The 18,963-nt window shown below is 39.2% G+C and overlaps 1 protein-coding gene across 3 annotated transcripts in view; it reads right to left on the reverse strand.

The window, feature by feature from the left end:
* Positions 1-2,909: 2,909 nt before the first annotated feature.
* Positions 2,910-18,963, reverse strand: part of E2F3 (E2F transcription factor 3) — a 42,131-nt gene continuing 26,077 nt past the window's right edge. For 2 of the 3 annotated variants that reach the window (XM_038129220.1, XM_038129222.1), the window contains exons 2-7: positions 14,315-14,426; positions 11,657-11,876; positions 10,963-11,121; positions 8,399-8,513; positions 5,919-6,057; positions 2,910-5,214 (exon numbers count right to left, since the gene is read on the reverse strand). In XM_038129220.1, the coding sequence (XP_037985148.1) occupies positions 4,949-5,214; positions 5,919-6,057; positions 8,399-8,513; positions 10,963-11,121; positions 11,657-11,876; positions 14,315-14,426 (1,011 nt within the window). In that variant the 3' untranslated portion in view covers positions 2,910-4,948. The remainder of the gene's footprint in view (positions 5,215-5,918; positions 6,058-8,398; positions 8,514-10,962; positions 11,122-11,656; positions 11,877-14,314; positions 14,427-18,963) is intronic. The other variant, XM_038129221.1, reaches the window with a different exon arrangement.

Genomic DNA, 18,963 nt, shown 5'->3' on the forward strand with positions numbered 1-18,963 from the left:
TTTTCTTCTCAGTTTCCCATGTTCAGAGTATTTCACATGCAGTCCTTGAATACATCTTCTCTGTTCTGGGAGCACTGCACTGCCCTCCCTCACAGCTGTCCCCACCAGCCAAGTGTTTCTGCTCTGGCCAAAAACCCAACTGGGCACACACCAGTGCTGGTTTACAGCTGACTGAAAGAGCAAAGCACAGCTTGCAAGACGTAACCAAAAATCTCCAAATGGCCAACACTGACAAGCACTACTTGTTAAGGGGAGGCAGTGATCTCCAAGAGCAGCTCCCAGGCAGGAATAACCCATGAGCCCCATACCTAGTGACATAAATAGGCCACACTGATCAGCTCCAGCATGATCCGGCACAGCCTTTGCTTTGTCCCGCTGCCAAGAATTCATAGTAGCAAGCAGCCCTTGTGCCAGCACAGTCCTGTTGAGCCCTAGGATGTAGCCACAACTTGGAAGGCACTCTCCCAGTGCTATGGAAGCTCACAAACCTAAATTGTTTTATAGAACATTCCTAGTAACCTGACAGCAGTAGGTAGCGGGTAGCACAGCAGGGAGAGAAGGGAGCAGATAATTCCCCACTACCTCCTGATTGCAGGAAGAAAGTTTATCCATGTCTGCCTGGGAAAACTGCTTTTTATGTGACAGTGGCTGGGAGCACAACTTCTAGTGGTGGCCTTCTCTGGGCTGGAGATACTGGAGCATATACGCTCCAGTTCTTTGAGTGGCCCAAAAAGTGCTTTAGGTTACATCCTTTCCAAGTTGCCTGCAGACCTCACTTCCTACTCTTCAGGGCTGGTAGACTCAAAGGCACCAGTGTCGGGCTGGGTTACCAAGTGAAATCATGGGTTTTGTCAGGAGCAGGTGGTAGAAAAAATACAAAACTTTCAAATCTCAACTTCAGGTCCTGGTTAGTAGAAGATACATCCTTAGTGGGTTTAGAGCGTCTCAATGAACACCCTCAGGGAAGGAAAATGGCCAGGGAGGTGAGGGCTCAATTTTTATAAGGCAACCTTATTCTCTGATAACTAACATCAGTTCTGGGTGCAAATGGGCGGGAAGGTATTCAGAAGAAAATGAGGAGTCCTAAAAGAGACATAAGAAATTAGATTTTTCCTCTACTCTTGAAATTTAGGAGAATCTGGTTAATCACTTGTGAGCAACATTCAGCACCACTCAGAACTGATAACAGTCAATTTCTTCCTGTCAAGTTTTAAAAAGATAATAGTGAGTAAAGAAACTCCCAGACTTAATAAAGGCAAGCATTCTTATGATCATTGCTTATTACTCACTTAGCTGAGTAATATCCAGGCAGATCTTACTTCAGCATGAAAAGCAAAATGGGGAGATGAATTCTGCTTGTTTATGCTTTGGTTAACATCACTCCACTGACTTTTATATCCAAGCTCATGGTTCACTCAGTGTTGAGGACTGTTGGCTGCAGGAACACTAATGGCATGGTGCATTAATTGTGTTTCACACGAGGGGGGAAAAGAAAGACATATATTGCTTTTAGTGCTTTTAAACACGTCTTTCATTCTTTCTACAACAGAAATGTTCGTGTCAGCATCAAGACCAAGGTGCAATTTATTCTTTCAGGTATAAGCCAAAAGGCATATAGTGATATCATGATTGTTTCTTGTCATTTGTAGGTGGATGAGTTCTTACTGTAGGTTCAAGAGCATGAACCTCCCTTTTTTTTTTCTTCCAACTCCTTTCCTGTGTGTAAAGGAATAAATAGTTTCCTATCATTCAGGCTATGTTGACAGATTTTTCCAAAACCTTTTCCATCTGCTGGCAGCCAAGGAATGCAGCACATGAAGGCCCCAATAAAACCTCCCTGGAACTCATACTTGCACACTGAATAATGTTGAGGTACACCATGCTAGCCTGGAGGAGCAGGAATAAGTATTTTAACTGGCTGATTTTTTTATCCTGCACCTCAGCACATCCCAAGTTTGCAAAGCAGATACAGAAAGCAGAAGGAAGGAGAGGGGAAAATGACACGAAAACCGGTAATCAATAACAGATTCTAGGGGCAAATAAAAAAGTGCTTATGGCAACTGGAGAACAGAGAAACCGAGAACAGGCCAGGGAGGTACAGCAGGTATTTATTGCCACCTCTGCTTCACAAGGAGATCAGAGACCACAGACTTCTAGCCCTCCTTTATTATTTATCAAGAATATAGAGAGGACCTTTGTAATCTTCCTTTCAGTACTGCTGTGTGCAGATGTTTGAATATGTACAGGTGCACAGAGAAAGTAATAGCCTTCAGCTAGTGTGCAGGAAGTTGACAAGACACAAAGGACTTGCTCAGAGGTACAACATTTAAGCAATCGACCATATTACTGTGATTTCATTATCCTGTTTTTTTTTTTTCTTTTTTTGCAGTTGATGGATGGCCATGTATCTAAAAAGGTGCAGCACCAATACCAGAAAAGAAGTACAAGGATGTAAATATAGGTCTGGTGCAAGGGACTGTTGGAAGTGACTCAAGAAAACACCTCTTTTCAAAGCTACTATTAGGAAACTTCTGGAGAATTATCAGTAGGCAGGTTAAGCAGATCCTCAACAACTGCTTTCATGTTATTTCATCCTACAATAACACCATTTCTATGAAGTTTGCAAGAAGTCTGTTCATAATTCATGAGAAGAGAGGGAATAAATAAAAATAAATTTGTATAATCCTAACCTCTGGATCACCTGCTGTGTCTCTTCACATGTGTCTTTTATTCTTGTTTCAGTCTGGCTTAAAAAAACCCACTTGTTAGCATCATAAAAAAAAAATGGGATTACAACTATCTGCCAAATGACTCTTTGCACTAATAATGAAAACAGTAACAGGTTTCAAGAAACAGTATGACAGGCACCAAGAGTAAGAAAAATTTAAATAGCTGTATACAAATCTAAAGTCTTTAAAAAATTTCAATTTTATTGATTCATTACCATACAAAATTTATTCAAATTACATCCATTTGAAGTGGTAAGATCACAGCTAGAGAACATGTCACCCTTTAGTAAATCTATTTACAAAACTCACCATAAAAGCTTTTTTTGTTGGTTTTTTCCTTTTTTTTTTACAGTATTTTACAGAGGTTTGTTTTTTTTTTTTAAACTAGCATACAATGCAAAGCTAAATTAGATTAGTATTTTGCCCACACACACTGGGACAAGTGTTTAATTTGTACAAAAAAAAAGGATGGTCTGCGTTCGTCTTCATTTTCTCTTCCCTTGCAAAAGTGCCCTTTTGTCTCGCAAATCTTCATGCTCACACAACTTTTACTTTCCTCTTCCACAAGACAAAAAACTTTAAATACTACAATTTTATTTACAGATCCACATCTAAAAAAAACTCTTAAAAAATTACAAACCAGCTAGAAAATATTCTGGCAGTGTTTACAAATTAATTCTATTGTACAAAACTGCTAGATAACTAAAGTGTGAGTTGAGAACATATATCAAATTAAATACAACTGCTGAATGATCTATGCAAACATTTGTACATATAAACACACACTTAACACTGTTTAACAGTTCTTTATGTGTTGCCTTTTATACATTTGTTATATTCCAAAACCCACACAGTCATACAGTTTCCTTATTAGTACTGTGACTTCTTGCCTTTTCATGTGTGAGCTTTCATAGCAGCAACTCAATGGTACCAGAAAACCTGCATACATAATATTCTACTACAGTACAAATAGTACTAATTTTCTGAGTATGTCAGATAAGCACAACAGTAATGCAAACAAAAAGATTATATGGGCATCATCTAATCAACATTACATTAATTTAGCCCAGAACATGGCAAAATATTTTACACTCAAGAAAAAAAAATTATTTAAGACTTCTTAGAATTCCTCTGACGTTCAAAAAAATAAATATTGGTACTATACTATACTAGCAAAGATCTTCAAAAAATAAATGCAATTCAGTTGATGTGGTACTTACAGTTATGTACTTTGGAAAAAAATTAGTTCCATTTTGCTGGCGAAGAGAATTATAAAAAGCTGTAAGCAGAGGAAGCTAACCCACTGAGATAAATATGATATATTGAACAAACAGAGCTTGGCATAAGTGTTTTCCATAGAGGGAAAAACCCACAGTGCATCTCTAGTAGGCACTTAACATGAAGCCCCACTTAGTACCACAAAAATTCTTGTACCAGTTCTAATGCACACTGGGGGCAGTAAAATTGAACTGTGCATCTTCGTTCTAGTTTAAAAAAAACAACCAACAAAAACTACTTTCACACACACACACACACACACACAAGCATTTTTAAAAATCTGAGATTACTACGAGAAGTGGCAGAACTTTATACTTTTCAATATCTGCAATATACACTACATTTACAGTGTATTTTCTTTTCATTAAAAGCTTTTAAGGACATAAGTATTTGACCTCATAATGAGACATATACATAGCTCAAAATGAGCATTATGACAGCAATTTAAACATTCCCACAAGTAGCTCAAGAATCCCATTCCACTCTTTTGCATTACTTCATATTTACGCTCACTGCATGTACAATCCATGTTGTGACACTCAAAAGACATGCATTCTCTGCAGAAGGCACGACCTGAAATACTATTACAAAATTGTTATTTAGGACTAAAGCAGTTCACGAAGCCCTTCTCCGTAAGCCCACTTGTCACGGTAAGCAGAGACTGGGGGAGTGTGGAGACAAAACATCTACGGTCACCTGCTTGCACCTGCTGACTCGCAAGGCACTGGAGCTCGGGGTCAAGGAGAAGGCTCTGCTGTAAAAGCCTTCCGTTGTTTCTTATGGTATTATAGGGAGTATTCAATTAAAATATCAGCACTGTTCAGGAGCCTAGTTTATTTAATAATGCTATTTTATGGTAAGTAGAGGACAACTCTGAAATGACGCCAGGTTTTTTGATTCCATTAAAAATGTAGTTTAAATATGGACAGCACTTAAGACAATCAGCTGTATATAAATTCATCCATCAGTGAAGGAAGTTTCTCTAAATCATAAGCATCAAAGAGGTCACTGATGCCTTCTTCATCCCCAAGGCTCAGCAAATAATCTTCCTGAAGCAGAGGAGGCAGCAAGTTCACAAATGGTCCTTCAAAGTTTGAGGGAATTTGGTCTTCGGTCTGCTGTAGAAGGTTGGCTGGAGAAGCCAATGGAGAGATTGTTGCCATATTTACTGAGCAGTCACCTTGTCCTGAGTTAGCAGAAGCCACTTCTGACAGGAGGGAGAAAAAAATAAAAAGTTCCCACATTTAATCTCAGTAGAAATATCAGACACACATCAGAGTAACCACTGCATGAAGGGCCTTTCATAAAGCATCATTTCAACAATAAAAAAATGGCCGCCATATAATTTCTAGCTTGTTTTTGATGTGTTACAAAGGGCTTCTCAAAAATTATAATGTTGCTATCATCTCTGACTTTTCTATTAAAAAGTTATCTTACAAGATTTAAACATCTACAGGAGGAAATAAATAAAACATAGTGAGACATCCCTTTTTCAATGGAGTTCATAGTCAAAACAGAATTTTCTAGGTACCAAATGTCATCAGTGAAGCAATGTAGCTTCACATATACCCATACACAGAGATTTCTGCCTCTTGTGTTGAGATGGATCTTTACTGCTACTGACTTATTTGAAAACTCAAAAGGAACAAAACTGTCTCTTTCTTCAGTATTATGTACACTTTGGTTACATATGATATGCTAATAGGAAACTTACTTTAAACAAATGATGCAAATGCAAACTTATTTCTGACTATATCAACCAGAAATACATAGTGAAAAATTGATACCTTAGCTTTTCACTTCTTAGAAAAATAAAGACAAAGAAAAAGAGCTGGAAATCCAAAGTTCAAACTGAAACCTTTAATGTGAGCTTGAAGAAAGGCCATTAGTATTGCAAAGAAATAATTTTACCTTTGGAAATGGTTTTGGAAATATTTCCATTGTGGTCCTGACTATAGGTTTTCATTGGACTGAGGGCATCGTTTTCCTCTGGGCACAGATAAACTTCAATAGGTCCTTGAGTACTAGATAAATGTATCAATGCACTCTGCTAAGAAAACAAACATCAGAATGGTGTTACACCAATGAACACAACAGAATACTGATGATACTGAGTAAATTGTTACTGGGTTGTGAGTGTTTGAGTACAGTTTTACTAATCCAAAGAACCAGAAAAGAACACCAAGCTTTTTTTTTTTTTTTTTTTTTTTTAAGATGTGAAAGGTTTGGCTGATGTATCTTGCAGACTAGAACATAAAAACTTTTTCCACTGCAGTGCACAAATCTCAAAATTCCACCATTTTTGTGTGTCATTTCATAAGAAGGGAGGCATAAAGGATTAAACTCCAAACATTTTCTTATAACCATAATAGCATGGAGCATTCTGATGGAATGGAACTGTGGGATGCAAGTCACAGGTTTTATTATTATTCATAACAATAATATTGGATGTATTTGTATAAATATTTCTGCTTTAAAAAGATGCCAAAACATCTTTCCCACTTTCCAAAAAGCCTTCAGCACCTACTCAACTGAATTCAGATACCTGTATGTAAGTTCACCTATTTATCAGGCAACATTTCCAAATAACAAAAAAACCCTAAACCAGCTGCCATTTTCTTCACCCAAACTACTTATGTAAGATCTTCTTCCCCCTGAAGACAGTGATTTTGATGGTGGTTCTGAATAGGAACTACTAATTTGTTGCAAGAAGTTACATTTTTCTTAACTTTCACACACTGATGCAATAAACCAACATGACCCAGGCGCTGAAAACCTGCAAAGCTGCTCTTTGTGTTATGATGGAAAATCATAAATTACTCTGGTTATAAATAAACCTGCTGCTGCTGTATTGCATCAATAGTTTTGTAAAAAGCATAAATATAGGCATCAGGTACCTCTTTGCAGACTTGTTTAAAATACTGCCTTTTGTGCCCTTTGACAAAATGTTCCTCTTATTATTTGGGTTCTGACAGTTATGTAACATAACAGACAGCATTTACAAATACAGAGAACAGCAACTGAATGGGGGTTTGCCAGGGAAGGGAAAACAGTTAAGAGTACTTAGGGCAATGCTACAGATAACTGGAAAAAAAGGAGATGTAAAGAGCAGGAGTTGAAGAAGGAAGGTACTATTGAGTGACTGAGATATGCCAAAAAAAAAAGAACACCGAAATGTAATAGCATGTGACAGAAAGAAACAGGACCTTACTGCCTGAAGCTGAAAAACAAATAAGGTGGGTATAGAGGATAAGGGTGGTCTAAGCACTAATTTTAATGATTGTGTGCATCTCTCTCTGCCTGCCTGATTTCGCTGAATTAAAAATCAAAGCATAATGCCCAGGGGAAAGAAACAGGAAAGCAAACAACAAAAACAGTACGTATTTATGAATACTGATAAAAGATACCCTTTTCTCATTGCAGCAAAATGATTTATTCTTCCTGCCAAAACCCGCAACAAGGTTCAAAGGGGAAAGTAAGGACAAAGGCAAAGAAAAGAAAAAAAGAAGGATGGAAACCAAAATGGGTCTAAGAAAGTACAGAATAATCTTAGGAAAAAAAAAAGTGACAGGGAATGCAGAGTCTGATCCTGCCCAGAGGGCAGCAGGTATGGTCAAGTGAGCTAAGCTCACTTGGCTCTGTGTAGGGATGAAAGATTAATAATGCACAGCTATGAACAAAACATTAGCAGTGTTTGTGGGGTTAACCCATCTCCAGTTGCTCCTTGAGTGAGGAAATTAGGTACATTCTTTAAATCTCTAAACAAACCATTCCTCAGGATAATTCAATTACTCCCATTTGCCCAACACACTTGGGTCTGTCTTCCCAAGTGAGAATTAAAGTAAGCGCCAATGAAGCAAAGATGATGATGATGATGATGATGAAAGAAGGAAGGGCAAGAATGTGTTCTAGGAGTAAAACACAAATTTCTACAACACTTGTAATACTTCAGAAAAGAAATTCCTACATGAAAACATGTTTCAATAAATTAGGATATCAGTTATATGTATTGTCAAGATGCTTAAGGCATTGAGTTTTCCATTAACTTTTTAACTAAAATAAGAAAGCTGAATTTCTTGTGAAAGACTTTACATTGTTACAAACCAAGGAAATTTCAATTGTCAAGAAAAAGTTTCTCTTTACATAGCAAAAGAAAGTATGTGTAAATAGTGTGGATTACTCTGAGGAAATCTGGAAGTGAGTGAAAAGGAACAAATAATGATTGTCCTGTGTGAATTGGTTTTTAAAGTTTCCCATTCCTTTTCTACAGAAACATCCCTAAAACGTGTAAGAATATAGGACTGTGTACCTGGGCACATATCACAGCAAGACTCAGGAGATGCTGCATCTGCAGAAAAATTATATATAACCTGGCAGGAAATTCTTCTTACCTCCACTGGGTCAGGCACTTCAAGTCTTGTTTCTGGAGGAGCTTTCACAACTATAACAGTTTGGTCTTTAAGGCCACTAATTTTTCGAATATCTTGATATGTCACGTAAGCTAATGTAATCACTGTTAAGGACTTTTCCATCCCAGGTTACAACACACTCAGACTATTAGAAAAGGCAGAAGTCTTGGGATTATTTTTCCATTTTCTCCATTTTCAACACAGTTCTTAGCCCAAGGTTTTCTGTTCTCTACACTGTGATTGCCACGACGCCCTGTGAGAACTTCCCTGTAACAGCTGGGGCCACTACTCAGTGAACAAAAGGGATTCTCTGTGCTGAGTGCTTCTCTCCTCCTCCATATGGGAGAAACTACAGAAGCTAAGGTTCAACAACCTGAAATTACTCACATACTCCATGAAGCAAGAATTTTTATGCACTTGCTATCAACATGCAGACAGCTGAAAATCACTGAAAAAGTGTATAGGAATTTATAGATGGATGCTATAGAAGTGCATACACAGCATCATTGAATCATAGAATGGTTTGGGCTGGAAAGGACTTTAAAAGATCACTTAGTTCCAACTCCTCTGACATGGGCAGAGACACATCTCACTAGACCAGGTTGCCCAGACCCCCATCCAACCTGGCCTGGAGCAATTCCAGGGATGGGGCATCCACAGCTACTCTGGGCAACCTGTGCCAATGTCCCACCACCCTCACAATAAAGAATTTGTCTAGTATTTCATCTAAACCCACCTTCTTTCAGTTTAAAGCCATTTCACAACATGCCCTTATTAAAAACTCCCATCTCCAGATCTCCCACAGGCCCCCTTTAGATACTAGAACGTGCTATAGGGTCTCCCTGGAATCTTCTCCAGACTGACAAAAAATCCTAATTTCAGTTTAAATTTGAGGGGCTTTGCAAACATTAATATATAATACATAGAACCTATATAAAAGATATATAAATATATAAACATTAATGCAACATTCATATATTTATATATTAATTTATATTCTATAAAATTATTTTTAAAGCCTGTTTAAGCAACTACTTTAAACTTCTAGAGTGCAGAATGTCAATTTCTGCATAAGCACAGAATAAATATGAATATTTTGCTGTTCAACATGTATTTGTCAAAATGAGTGTTTTGGGGGTTACTACATGGGGAAGCCTCACATACTGATCCATCTAACTGAGACACTGAAGTGCTTTTGGCTGTGAATAGAACTGTGAAATGGCCATGATCACAAGCACACACCTCTAGCTCTTTAGTTTTGTCATCTGTTACCTGGCATCATGTTTATGCCAGAGAAATAAAAAGCCTGACTTATATATACTTTTAGGTGGTGTGTGTGTTGATACCGAGCAGTACAACAAGACAGACTGCCCAAGCTCCAATACATACTGCATCTATATTGCATCAAACAAGTCAGGAGGCAAAGTGACAGGTCATCATCTTTCACCCAAATGGCTTTTATCAAGGCTTTTACTACTTGTTAAGTAAGGTTTGCAAAGGCAGACTTCATCCCCACAGGATTCAGTGCTACAAAAATTCAGAACTGTCATGTTCAGTTTTGTCCTGCTTATGTCTCTTCATGGATTATACTCTTAGCTAAAGGAGTACTGATCCTACTCCCCATTCCACTTGGTGATCTTTGGTTACATCAAAATGTCTGTGAAATCCAGTCAAAAGTCAATGTTCACAGAAGTTCAAGTACTTTTTACTGGTACTCCCATAGTTACTTCCTGTCTTTCAGAACAGAGAATAAATCCACTTTATTAGATGCTACTTGAACACTACTTATTATATATAGTAATAAGTTTTCATATCAGCGTTTGATAAAATGCTTTCTTGTGTCGCTAATAGGTGGGAAATCCAAGGAAAATGACAACTGGTTAATTACGAAGAGCATTAACAGCCAAAATAAGTCATATGAACCTTGTGCAATTTAGTATTGCTATTACATTAAATAATTCAGCCTAAGGTATTCCGAGACCTCCTAGAAGTTTTATCTATATTTTATTATAGATTCTCTAACCAGAGAAATCTGAAACTTTGTTGCAAGTTTCATACTAAACCAAATCTCAACTTTATTTTCCTCTCTGTGCTTGTAATTTATATACATATCAGTTTAAAGTGAAATAAATAAAGAAAAGGTAATGACTAAACAAGTCTGTTACCTTATCAGACTTTGTCTTCATGCCTTTATAATTTCTAAACACATAAAACTGTGGTTTACTCTAGGCTTGAAAAAATGCAGGGCTATTGGATATCGTCACTCATTAATCAGTAAAGGTTCTTGGTTCTACTGTATGTGAACACAAACGTTAACAGTCTCTTTCCTTCATGTATCACCTTTTCTGTTTTTCCTTTTCACATTCCAGAAGCATTACAAGTTCAAGCTGCTTAAGCAGCTTTTATATCAAACACCATTAAAACCTTTTCAACTTCTAGAAGCTTCTGATGCTTTCTGTCAAAGACATCACACAGAGGAAGTCTCCTGGTATTGCAGGGCACAGCGAGGAGGCTGAGCACCTTTGAGGTTTTGGGAAAAAGGATATCTCTGATTCTCTGAGTCCTCCGTTAGCAGCTTGAGGTCCAGGGTGCAGCTTTGGATTAGCTCATCCAGTTTCTTCTCTTCCTGAGTCAGTTCGGTCACCTCCTTCGTGAGGCCCTGGCGCTGCGCCAGCATCCCACCATCCTCGGACAGACTGCAGCCCCTGCAGACACAGCGAAGGAAGACTTCTGTAAATCTGACCCTACACCATGGTAAAGGGGAGACACAGGATTTTACACGGCAGATCAAGTTCTTCGTCCTTCCTCCCTAAACCCAGCGAGTCAACATAAACTATGCTTTCCAGAAAAAGTATCTTTTTATCGCAACAAAACATTTTGGAACTGCCACCAAGATGTAAGAGTTGAAGATTTCCAACTACTTCCAAAATCTTGTTTCTAACCACAGCTTAAAAAAACCCAAGGCAGGCAGTAGGTAAAAACACATACCTAAAACTTACTGCATGTGCAGAAGTGAATTAATTAATCCAGTTTTCAAACAAAATGCTGGTTTCTAATTTCCCTGACAAACGCTCTTTATAAACTTTTTTAAACAGAAAAATAGACTTTATCCTCTTGGAAGGCATTTTGGATGATTGCTTGGAGCAAAGTGTTAGAATGAAAGGTGGGAGAAGAAAAACACTGTGGCCCTGTGATAGTGAAATCAGCCAGCAGGGATGGAAAAGGATAAGGAATACTTACATCCACTGAATGTTGTTTTTGGATTTTTTCTTAATGAGATGGATGCCTTCCAGTACATTGGTGATATCGTAAATCCTCCTTTTTTGCACCTTGAGGACCTCTGCTGCTCTGTTCAAATCTAGGACCCCATCAGGAGATTGGCTCAGCAACTGAATGAACTTCTTTGTAAGAAGGCCAAGGGATGTATCATACCGAGTCTTTTCTGAAGGAGATTTTGGAGCTTGGAAGGAAAAGGAAAAAGAAAGTTTTTTTCATTTTTTATAAATCATTTTTTTCTCAATTTGGTTCCGAAAGCAGCAACCAAAAATGAAATTATATATATTACAGTTACTTCTTTCATTTTTACTGAAGAAATCTCTCATACCTCACATTAAGACACAACTTACCACTACGTATTTGTATTTCAACATGTACTTTTCCAAAAGTCACAGGTACATGAGCAAATATATACGTTTTTTAAAATGTAAATATTTCCAGTAGTCTGATAGATACATATGGAAATATTCTGCTTAGGCTTTTACTATGTGAATTCATAATGGTATTTTTAGTATCTATTTATCCTGGCAGCAAACCCAAAAAATCCCCTGTGATTCTCCTTCATCAGTCTGATAGCCAGCTTTCATCAGGGTTTGATTTTCCCCTCATGTGAGATAAGTGTTTCATATGCAATTAAGCAGGACTTAGGTGTACTTCAGTGGGTGAACACAATGACAGATTCCATCAGTGTCAGACTCCACAGCTTGAGAAAACTCAAATGAATTTGAGGAGATTGATATAAAATAACAATTTATAATCACCACTGCTTCATAACCAACCAATACTCAAACTGGGACAGAGTATCCATATCTTCTAAATTAGAAGTCAGCAAATGGCTTGGACCAATTCATGGTTTCCACGCACAAATGCAGCATCTATATACTTCACAGATGGGCTTTTAAGAGTTTAAATACTTGGATCAGAATGATGCCTAATTCTAAATGTTCAAGGCTTTTCTATCAAGGGAAATGAGCCAGCCATTATTACAAGTCTGCTGAACTGGTACATCTCAAACCCTTCATTTTCTTCCAGTATTATGCAGGGTGGAACTTGGGCTGATTTGGTGGTCTTTTTCATGTTCTCAAGGGTCATGTCACACATTAAACTGCAGAAGTCAGTCAAAACTGAAAATCTCACCAAAAAGTGAATCTTTAGATTACTCTGAAATATTTTGAAGAATACAATGGCTTTTCAATGAAAACCAAGACATTGCATCTTTGCAAAGAGAACGACCTAGCTGTATTTCTTTGGGTAGATTCAGGGTTTGTCTGCTCTAGGAAATGGAAGAATATTCATAGAAAGGCTTAGGTTGGAAGTGCAACTTAGGGATCATCTAGTTCCACCCTCCCTGCCATGGATAGGGACACCTCCCACTAGACCAGATTGCTCAGAGCCCCATCCAACCTGGCCTTGAAACACTTCCAGGGATGAGGCATCCACAGCTTCTCTGGGCAACCTGTTCCAGTGCCTCACCACCGTGTGAGGAAAGAATTTCTTCCCAACATCTCATCTAAATCTCATTCTCATCATTTCCATGACCTTGTGGATTTAGAGCAAGGGCAGTTGGTTTGTCTGGGTTTTGTTTGGGGCTTAGAAAAGGGTATGAGGATCAGCGTGATAATGGCAAGAAGTGACTAGAACCCCATCTAAAATGGCTTGTGCTCCTCATCACACACCAAATTCTTTGTACAGGTTTAACAATGCTGCAGCAGCATCCTATGCACCAAACAGTACTGAATTTCTACAAGAATCCACCTCAGTTTAACATAGGCTTCATATAGCTTAACCAAGTTTAGTTTAATGAAATCAACTGCGGTTGTTTAACTCCTATGCTTTAAGTTTGTATCTTCAACTAATTTCACTTTTCCTATCTGCCTCAATAGAAACCAGCAGACTGGTGAGGAAGGACTCCTTGGCATCTCCTGCTCTGACATCCCTACCACTGCTGCCCTGGTCCTCTTCTTGCACCATCTGGCTCCCTCTGCCAGCCTAACTCTCCTGCTGAAACCCCGCAAACACAACAGCAGGGCTACAGCCCCCAGCTTCTGTTGCAAGAAGCCCACTGCCCAAGGCAATGCAGATGTGCAAAAATTAGTACTTAGAGCAACTAGGCAGTGGCAGTATCCAGAATCCCACTGCAGGGACAGACGGCAGCTCGGGTGCCACAAAGAGCATTTTTCATGCAGTGCTGCTGAGGCACAGCTAGCACTCTTTGCAAATCCCAGCCCAGGGAAAGAAGCCCTGGCAGCCAGCTGCTGTAACTCCAGCAGCCAAGGAGGAGGCTGGCCTAATGAGCCTTGCCTAATAACTGTGCAAACCATCCCATCACGCCACCTTCATTCCTCAGCACCCACCTCTCTAAGCATCCCAGCATCATGTCCTTGGCTGAAGGGGAGGCCCTGGGCAGAGAGAATGCAGGCTGCCCAGCAGGCAGAGGGACACACCTGGCAGCCAGAAGCCTCTGTAGCCTCTCTGCAGCTCTGCAGCAACCCCTGCATGCTGCAAACCTGCTGTCCACTGCCCAGCTGGGGGGTTGAGTTTGTTGCATACACATCTAGGTGAGGACAGCAATAAACCTGCTCTAAGCTAGGTAATGCAGACTGATGTTACCAGTTCCCTTACTTTTTGGACTGTCTGGACTTCTTGTTGCAGCTCTTCCTTTTCCCTTTGGAGTCTTTAGTCCTTCTGCAAGATACTGGTGGCCACTTTCTCCTAGCTCCAGCCTTCGTTTTGCCTGTTACAAAAAAAAAAAAAATTAATTAATGGATTGTTAAGAAGTATATTTCACTTTATCAAACACAGTATTGGGACTACAGGAAAGGCAGAGAGTGGTGGACTTTTCACACCAAGGCATGAGTACAGGTTCATAGCCCATATGCATCACAATGGAATCCAACTATTTACTGGAATCTTAAGGCAGACTTAAACATATCACTCAAAACATATCATCTAGGTTGATGAGGTTTTTATTTGAAAATTTAGCAATGTTTTTAGATTTGAAAAGTTGAGTGATCATTTCATGGTGTATTTCAGTCTAGTCTGGACTTTCTTGAATAGGTATGAAAGATTTCGGCCCTCACTCGAGTTGAGAACATTTCATCTAAGAAAAACAAAGACAGCCTCTCAAGCACCCACATGTATGAATCCACAAAGCTACATTTCCTTTGAAAACTTGTTATATTCATCTAAGTTTCTGCAAAAAATAGTGCTAGTGCAAGTTATACTTTTCCCTTCACCATCTGAGAGGATGGCTTAGAGGGGACCAATAATTTCCACTACTATGAACTTCCCAATAGTGACATGACACGACACCAAGAGCAGCAGACAAGTCATCTCCTCTGCCTCCCAGAAACTTGCCCTCATTGAAAGCACAACCACTACATTTATTTCACATTAACTAGCACATGTGCTGCCTAAATTAAAGTAAGGTGGAGCAAAAGTAGTATTACACAATGCCTGAAAATCAGCTAAATGTTGCATTCAGCTCAAAGGAAACATCTTGAATAACAAAAATAGTGAATGAAACCATTAAACTTTGAAACACACAGACAAACTGCAATGAAAACCACCACCAATATGAATTCTGTTCCTAGACAGAAACACAATATACTATCTTTGGAAACAATTCTATACCCTTCCCTGCCACTCAGATTACTGAAATTAAATCTGGGGATACTTGTTATCCTAACAATAGAAAGCACATTACCTGGAAGACACAGGAAAAATAAGTTTTATGTCTAATCAAGTTTAGACAAATAACTATTTCTGAAGAATGTTGTTTATTCAGTTAGGCAGAGTAATTCAGAGTACATTATTTGCTTGTGTTTTTAAGATTCACCCCACAGGGCTGGATAATGTCTTGCTCCTCAGTGAACCAAGACGAAACAATACATTCTGCTATGGAGTTGCAGACAGGTATTCCTATATTGTGGATTGTCTTATGCACTTTACTTTGCACCTGTGACCAACAGAAGGCTCTAAATAAAGTAATTTATGGATAGCTAAATAACATCTCTCTGTTGAACTCTGCTTGCAAACCTCAGACTTATTAAAAGGCAAGTTAAAGCACATGAAACTCATACAAGCCCCTGCTGTAACAGCACGTGCAGAGTACTCAAGCCGCTCTTCTGCACATTTTGTATGAAGGGGCATAAAATTTACTGGCAACAGGGCAAAACTGAACTGTATCCTTCTAACCAACACAGGCACCACACTCCCAGCAGACCACTGGTGGCAGCTTCCAATAGCATGAAACACCTCTGCTCAGTTCAGCTCTGTAATCCAAGGACACAGATTTCTAAAAGGTCAAGTGTTAACAAAAGCATCCAGCTAATATGTTTAGCCAACATAATTGGATTAAATTAAGATTACAGCTATTCCACAGAGAGAAATACATTTCACACTTTTTAATGTGTTTTTCCACCCTGAGAACAGTAAGAGCAAAGGAAGGAGGGGTGAAAAGGGAACAATTCAGGGCGTGGGAAGACTAGGCCAAAGGGATACAATTAAAGATAAAAGAGAATCTCAAAACCAGGTGTGAGAAGGAGGGGCAATGCTTAAGACGTAAAATCCAGAGATTTGCAGCTCTCTGCATCAGAAGAGAAACTTAGGTTTGGATTATACATCAAAACTTTTTGTCTCAACTTGTCTGCAAGACACAAACAACAGTATTTTGCCTCTGCTTTTGTGGTTAAAGACTTATATAAGTTTTTCCCGTGAACTTCAAATAATCTGAGAGAATGCAGACAGCATCCTTTGGTTGCACAGAGCAGCAAAAGCCTGCCTGCATATGCTGGGGCTGGCACAAACACCACACTCTCGTCAGGCTCACCAGCATAGTGCACCTACAGACATTGCAAGGCTAGTGAAAAAAAATACCACATGACTGTGAGAGCTCTACAAGATAGCTGGTTTTTAGGGTACAAAGCATACAGGAAACCTGAGAGATATATAGAGCAAAATTTTTTAGTTTAAAGGATCCTGATTACTGACAGACAATTTTAGGAAACCCTGAGGAATGTTTAATTTCTGGCCAGATGTTACACGTCACTCAGCAAGTCCTCGCTTCCCCTTCCTGTTTTACAAACTTTGTAACTGGTAAGATGCAGGACTGAAGTGGTGTATTCTCTCAATTTCTTCTTTCATGAATTACAGATTAAAGATTTCCCAGTGCCGTTTTGTTTGCACTAGAGATCCTTGGTGACTCACAGTTTCTCTCCCATCTCCAAAATTATTCATAGTGCCTTCTGATATCTGTCTTCTCTTCAGAAATTTCACGATCTGTGATCAGCACAATCAGCAAGCCTCTTAAAAAGCATCTTGATTTGTGTCACTTATTTTTGCTACAGCACTAGATTCATTATTTGCACTATTTACACAATTAGTATTATTTGTCCTTATTGCATTACTTGATCAATCATAGCATGCACAACCATCTGACATGGTAAGAGGGACCTGCTAAGAAGTAGCAAGCCAAAGGACAGCACAAAGCATCCCAAATGACAAGGACAGATAGAAAGCAAAGGGACTAAAAATTTCTCAGTGACATGAAACCTGAGTGCAAGAAATCAGGGAAGGGAAGTCAGATTCTTAAGGGAGATGGTGAAAGGAGCACAAAATACATGGAACTATGAGACAGGAAAGCCACAAACTGATACATTCCAGCAAGAGACACAAAAGTAACAGGAAAGAAAGCATCCCACTAAGCTAAACCAGATACCTACCCAACCCCTTGGTCTAGATGTAAAAATTGTGGCACCAACTGCTTTAACTCAATTTTCTCTTCCAATACTATGAGCTATCCCTGATATAGATACAATTACAGACCCATTGTCCAGTGCAGACCACTAAAAACTGGTGGCACCTAGAGTCCTATGTAGGTTTACCTTTTTAGCTTCAATCCCTTTAAAAAAAAAAAAAGAAAAAAGAAACCCAGATAGCTACCACAACCCACATCAGAGGCAAACCCACAAGAATGTCTTTCCTAAGAACACTTGTCTCTAGAGGAAAATAGTTTAAAAACTCCCAGGATAAGCTAAGTATTTTCGAGTACACAGGACCTGATGCAATTCACTTTACAGTACTCAGTCTCATGAATTAACTTTCAAGAAGAAGTTGAAGGCTCGTTATGCTTATAGAAGAGGAGAAAAGGAGCAAGTGTAGTATCAATTAATTGACAAAAGGGGCGGAAAAGGTGCAAATGGGAAATTATAGTTCATTCCCTTTAATGGCCTGGTTTGACTTCGTGGCTACCTGGGTCTATCAGGTTGCTGACACCACCTCTTCTTCATCCTCCCTCCATCCCTGCTCTCCTGGTGCAGGCAGCACCTGATTGATAAGTCCTCATCAGCCTCCACAGAAAGCTGGTTCAAGAGGTCCCTACCAGCAGTAACTTAGTCCTACTCCAAAACAGAAATGATTTTTCTGCCGGGTGGGTGATGAGCCTGCACTGAGAGCTGCTGAGGAGAAGCAGTGTGACACCCACCCATGCCCCTTGGAGCATGAGACTGACAGCTTCACTGTCATGTCACACAGCAATCAACTTCAGTTCTTGAGGAAAGAAACTGGCAGCAATTAGATATAAAGAAAATTTTCAGAGTGTTACCTTTAACAGACAAGTAAGGGCTAAGCATCAGGTAAGAGCCAGCAGAGGATTTTGTCAAGACAGCACAACACAGCGTTGAGGTGGGGCAGACATCAGTTTTTGAGGACTATATCATATCCAACCAAAGCCTTAGTTACTCTGAGAATTATATTTTTAAGTTTGAGGGAAGAAGCAGTAATTCTTTTTAATTCTTTCTGGTGATAAAATCATGGAGAATAACTTTGCCAAAGTATGCACGCTAGAATTTGTCCTGCTAGATGTGTCTCTCAGCTTTATTACTGGATGCAAGTTAGTTGCACTGTTTGCAAGAGACAGACCTAAGAAAAATTACATCACCTGTGCTACCTTCTGAAGATCTTTCGTCTGAAATATTGCTGCACTCATTAGGCTTCAGCAAGCCCATAAAACTTGCTGGAATGATCTGAGTTCGGCATATTCTACAACCCCAAAACCCTAAATTCAAAGTCATTTGGAAAAGTGCAGTCAGTACATTTCCATTACAAGTGTGAAGCGCCAAATTCCACTTCAAACTCCTGTCACAGCTCTTGGGCCTCCCAGGCTCCGCACATCCCATCTCCTCGGAGGTCCTGAGACCTATGACCATCCCCTGCTCCCCCAGCAAGCATTCAAGGTGTATTTGAGGAGCAGCAGTCTGATTTAAACACAA

Source organism: Motacilla alba, chromosome 2 (genome assembly GCF_015832195.1).
Source record: "Motacilla alba alba isolate MOTALB_02 chromosome 2, Motacilla_alba_V1.0_pri, whole genome shotgun sequence".
Lineage (NCBI taxonomy): Eukaryota > Metazoa > Chordata > Aves > Passeriformes > Motacillidae > Motacilla > Motacilla alba.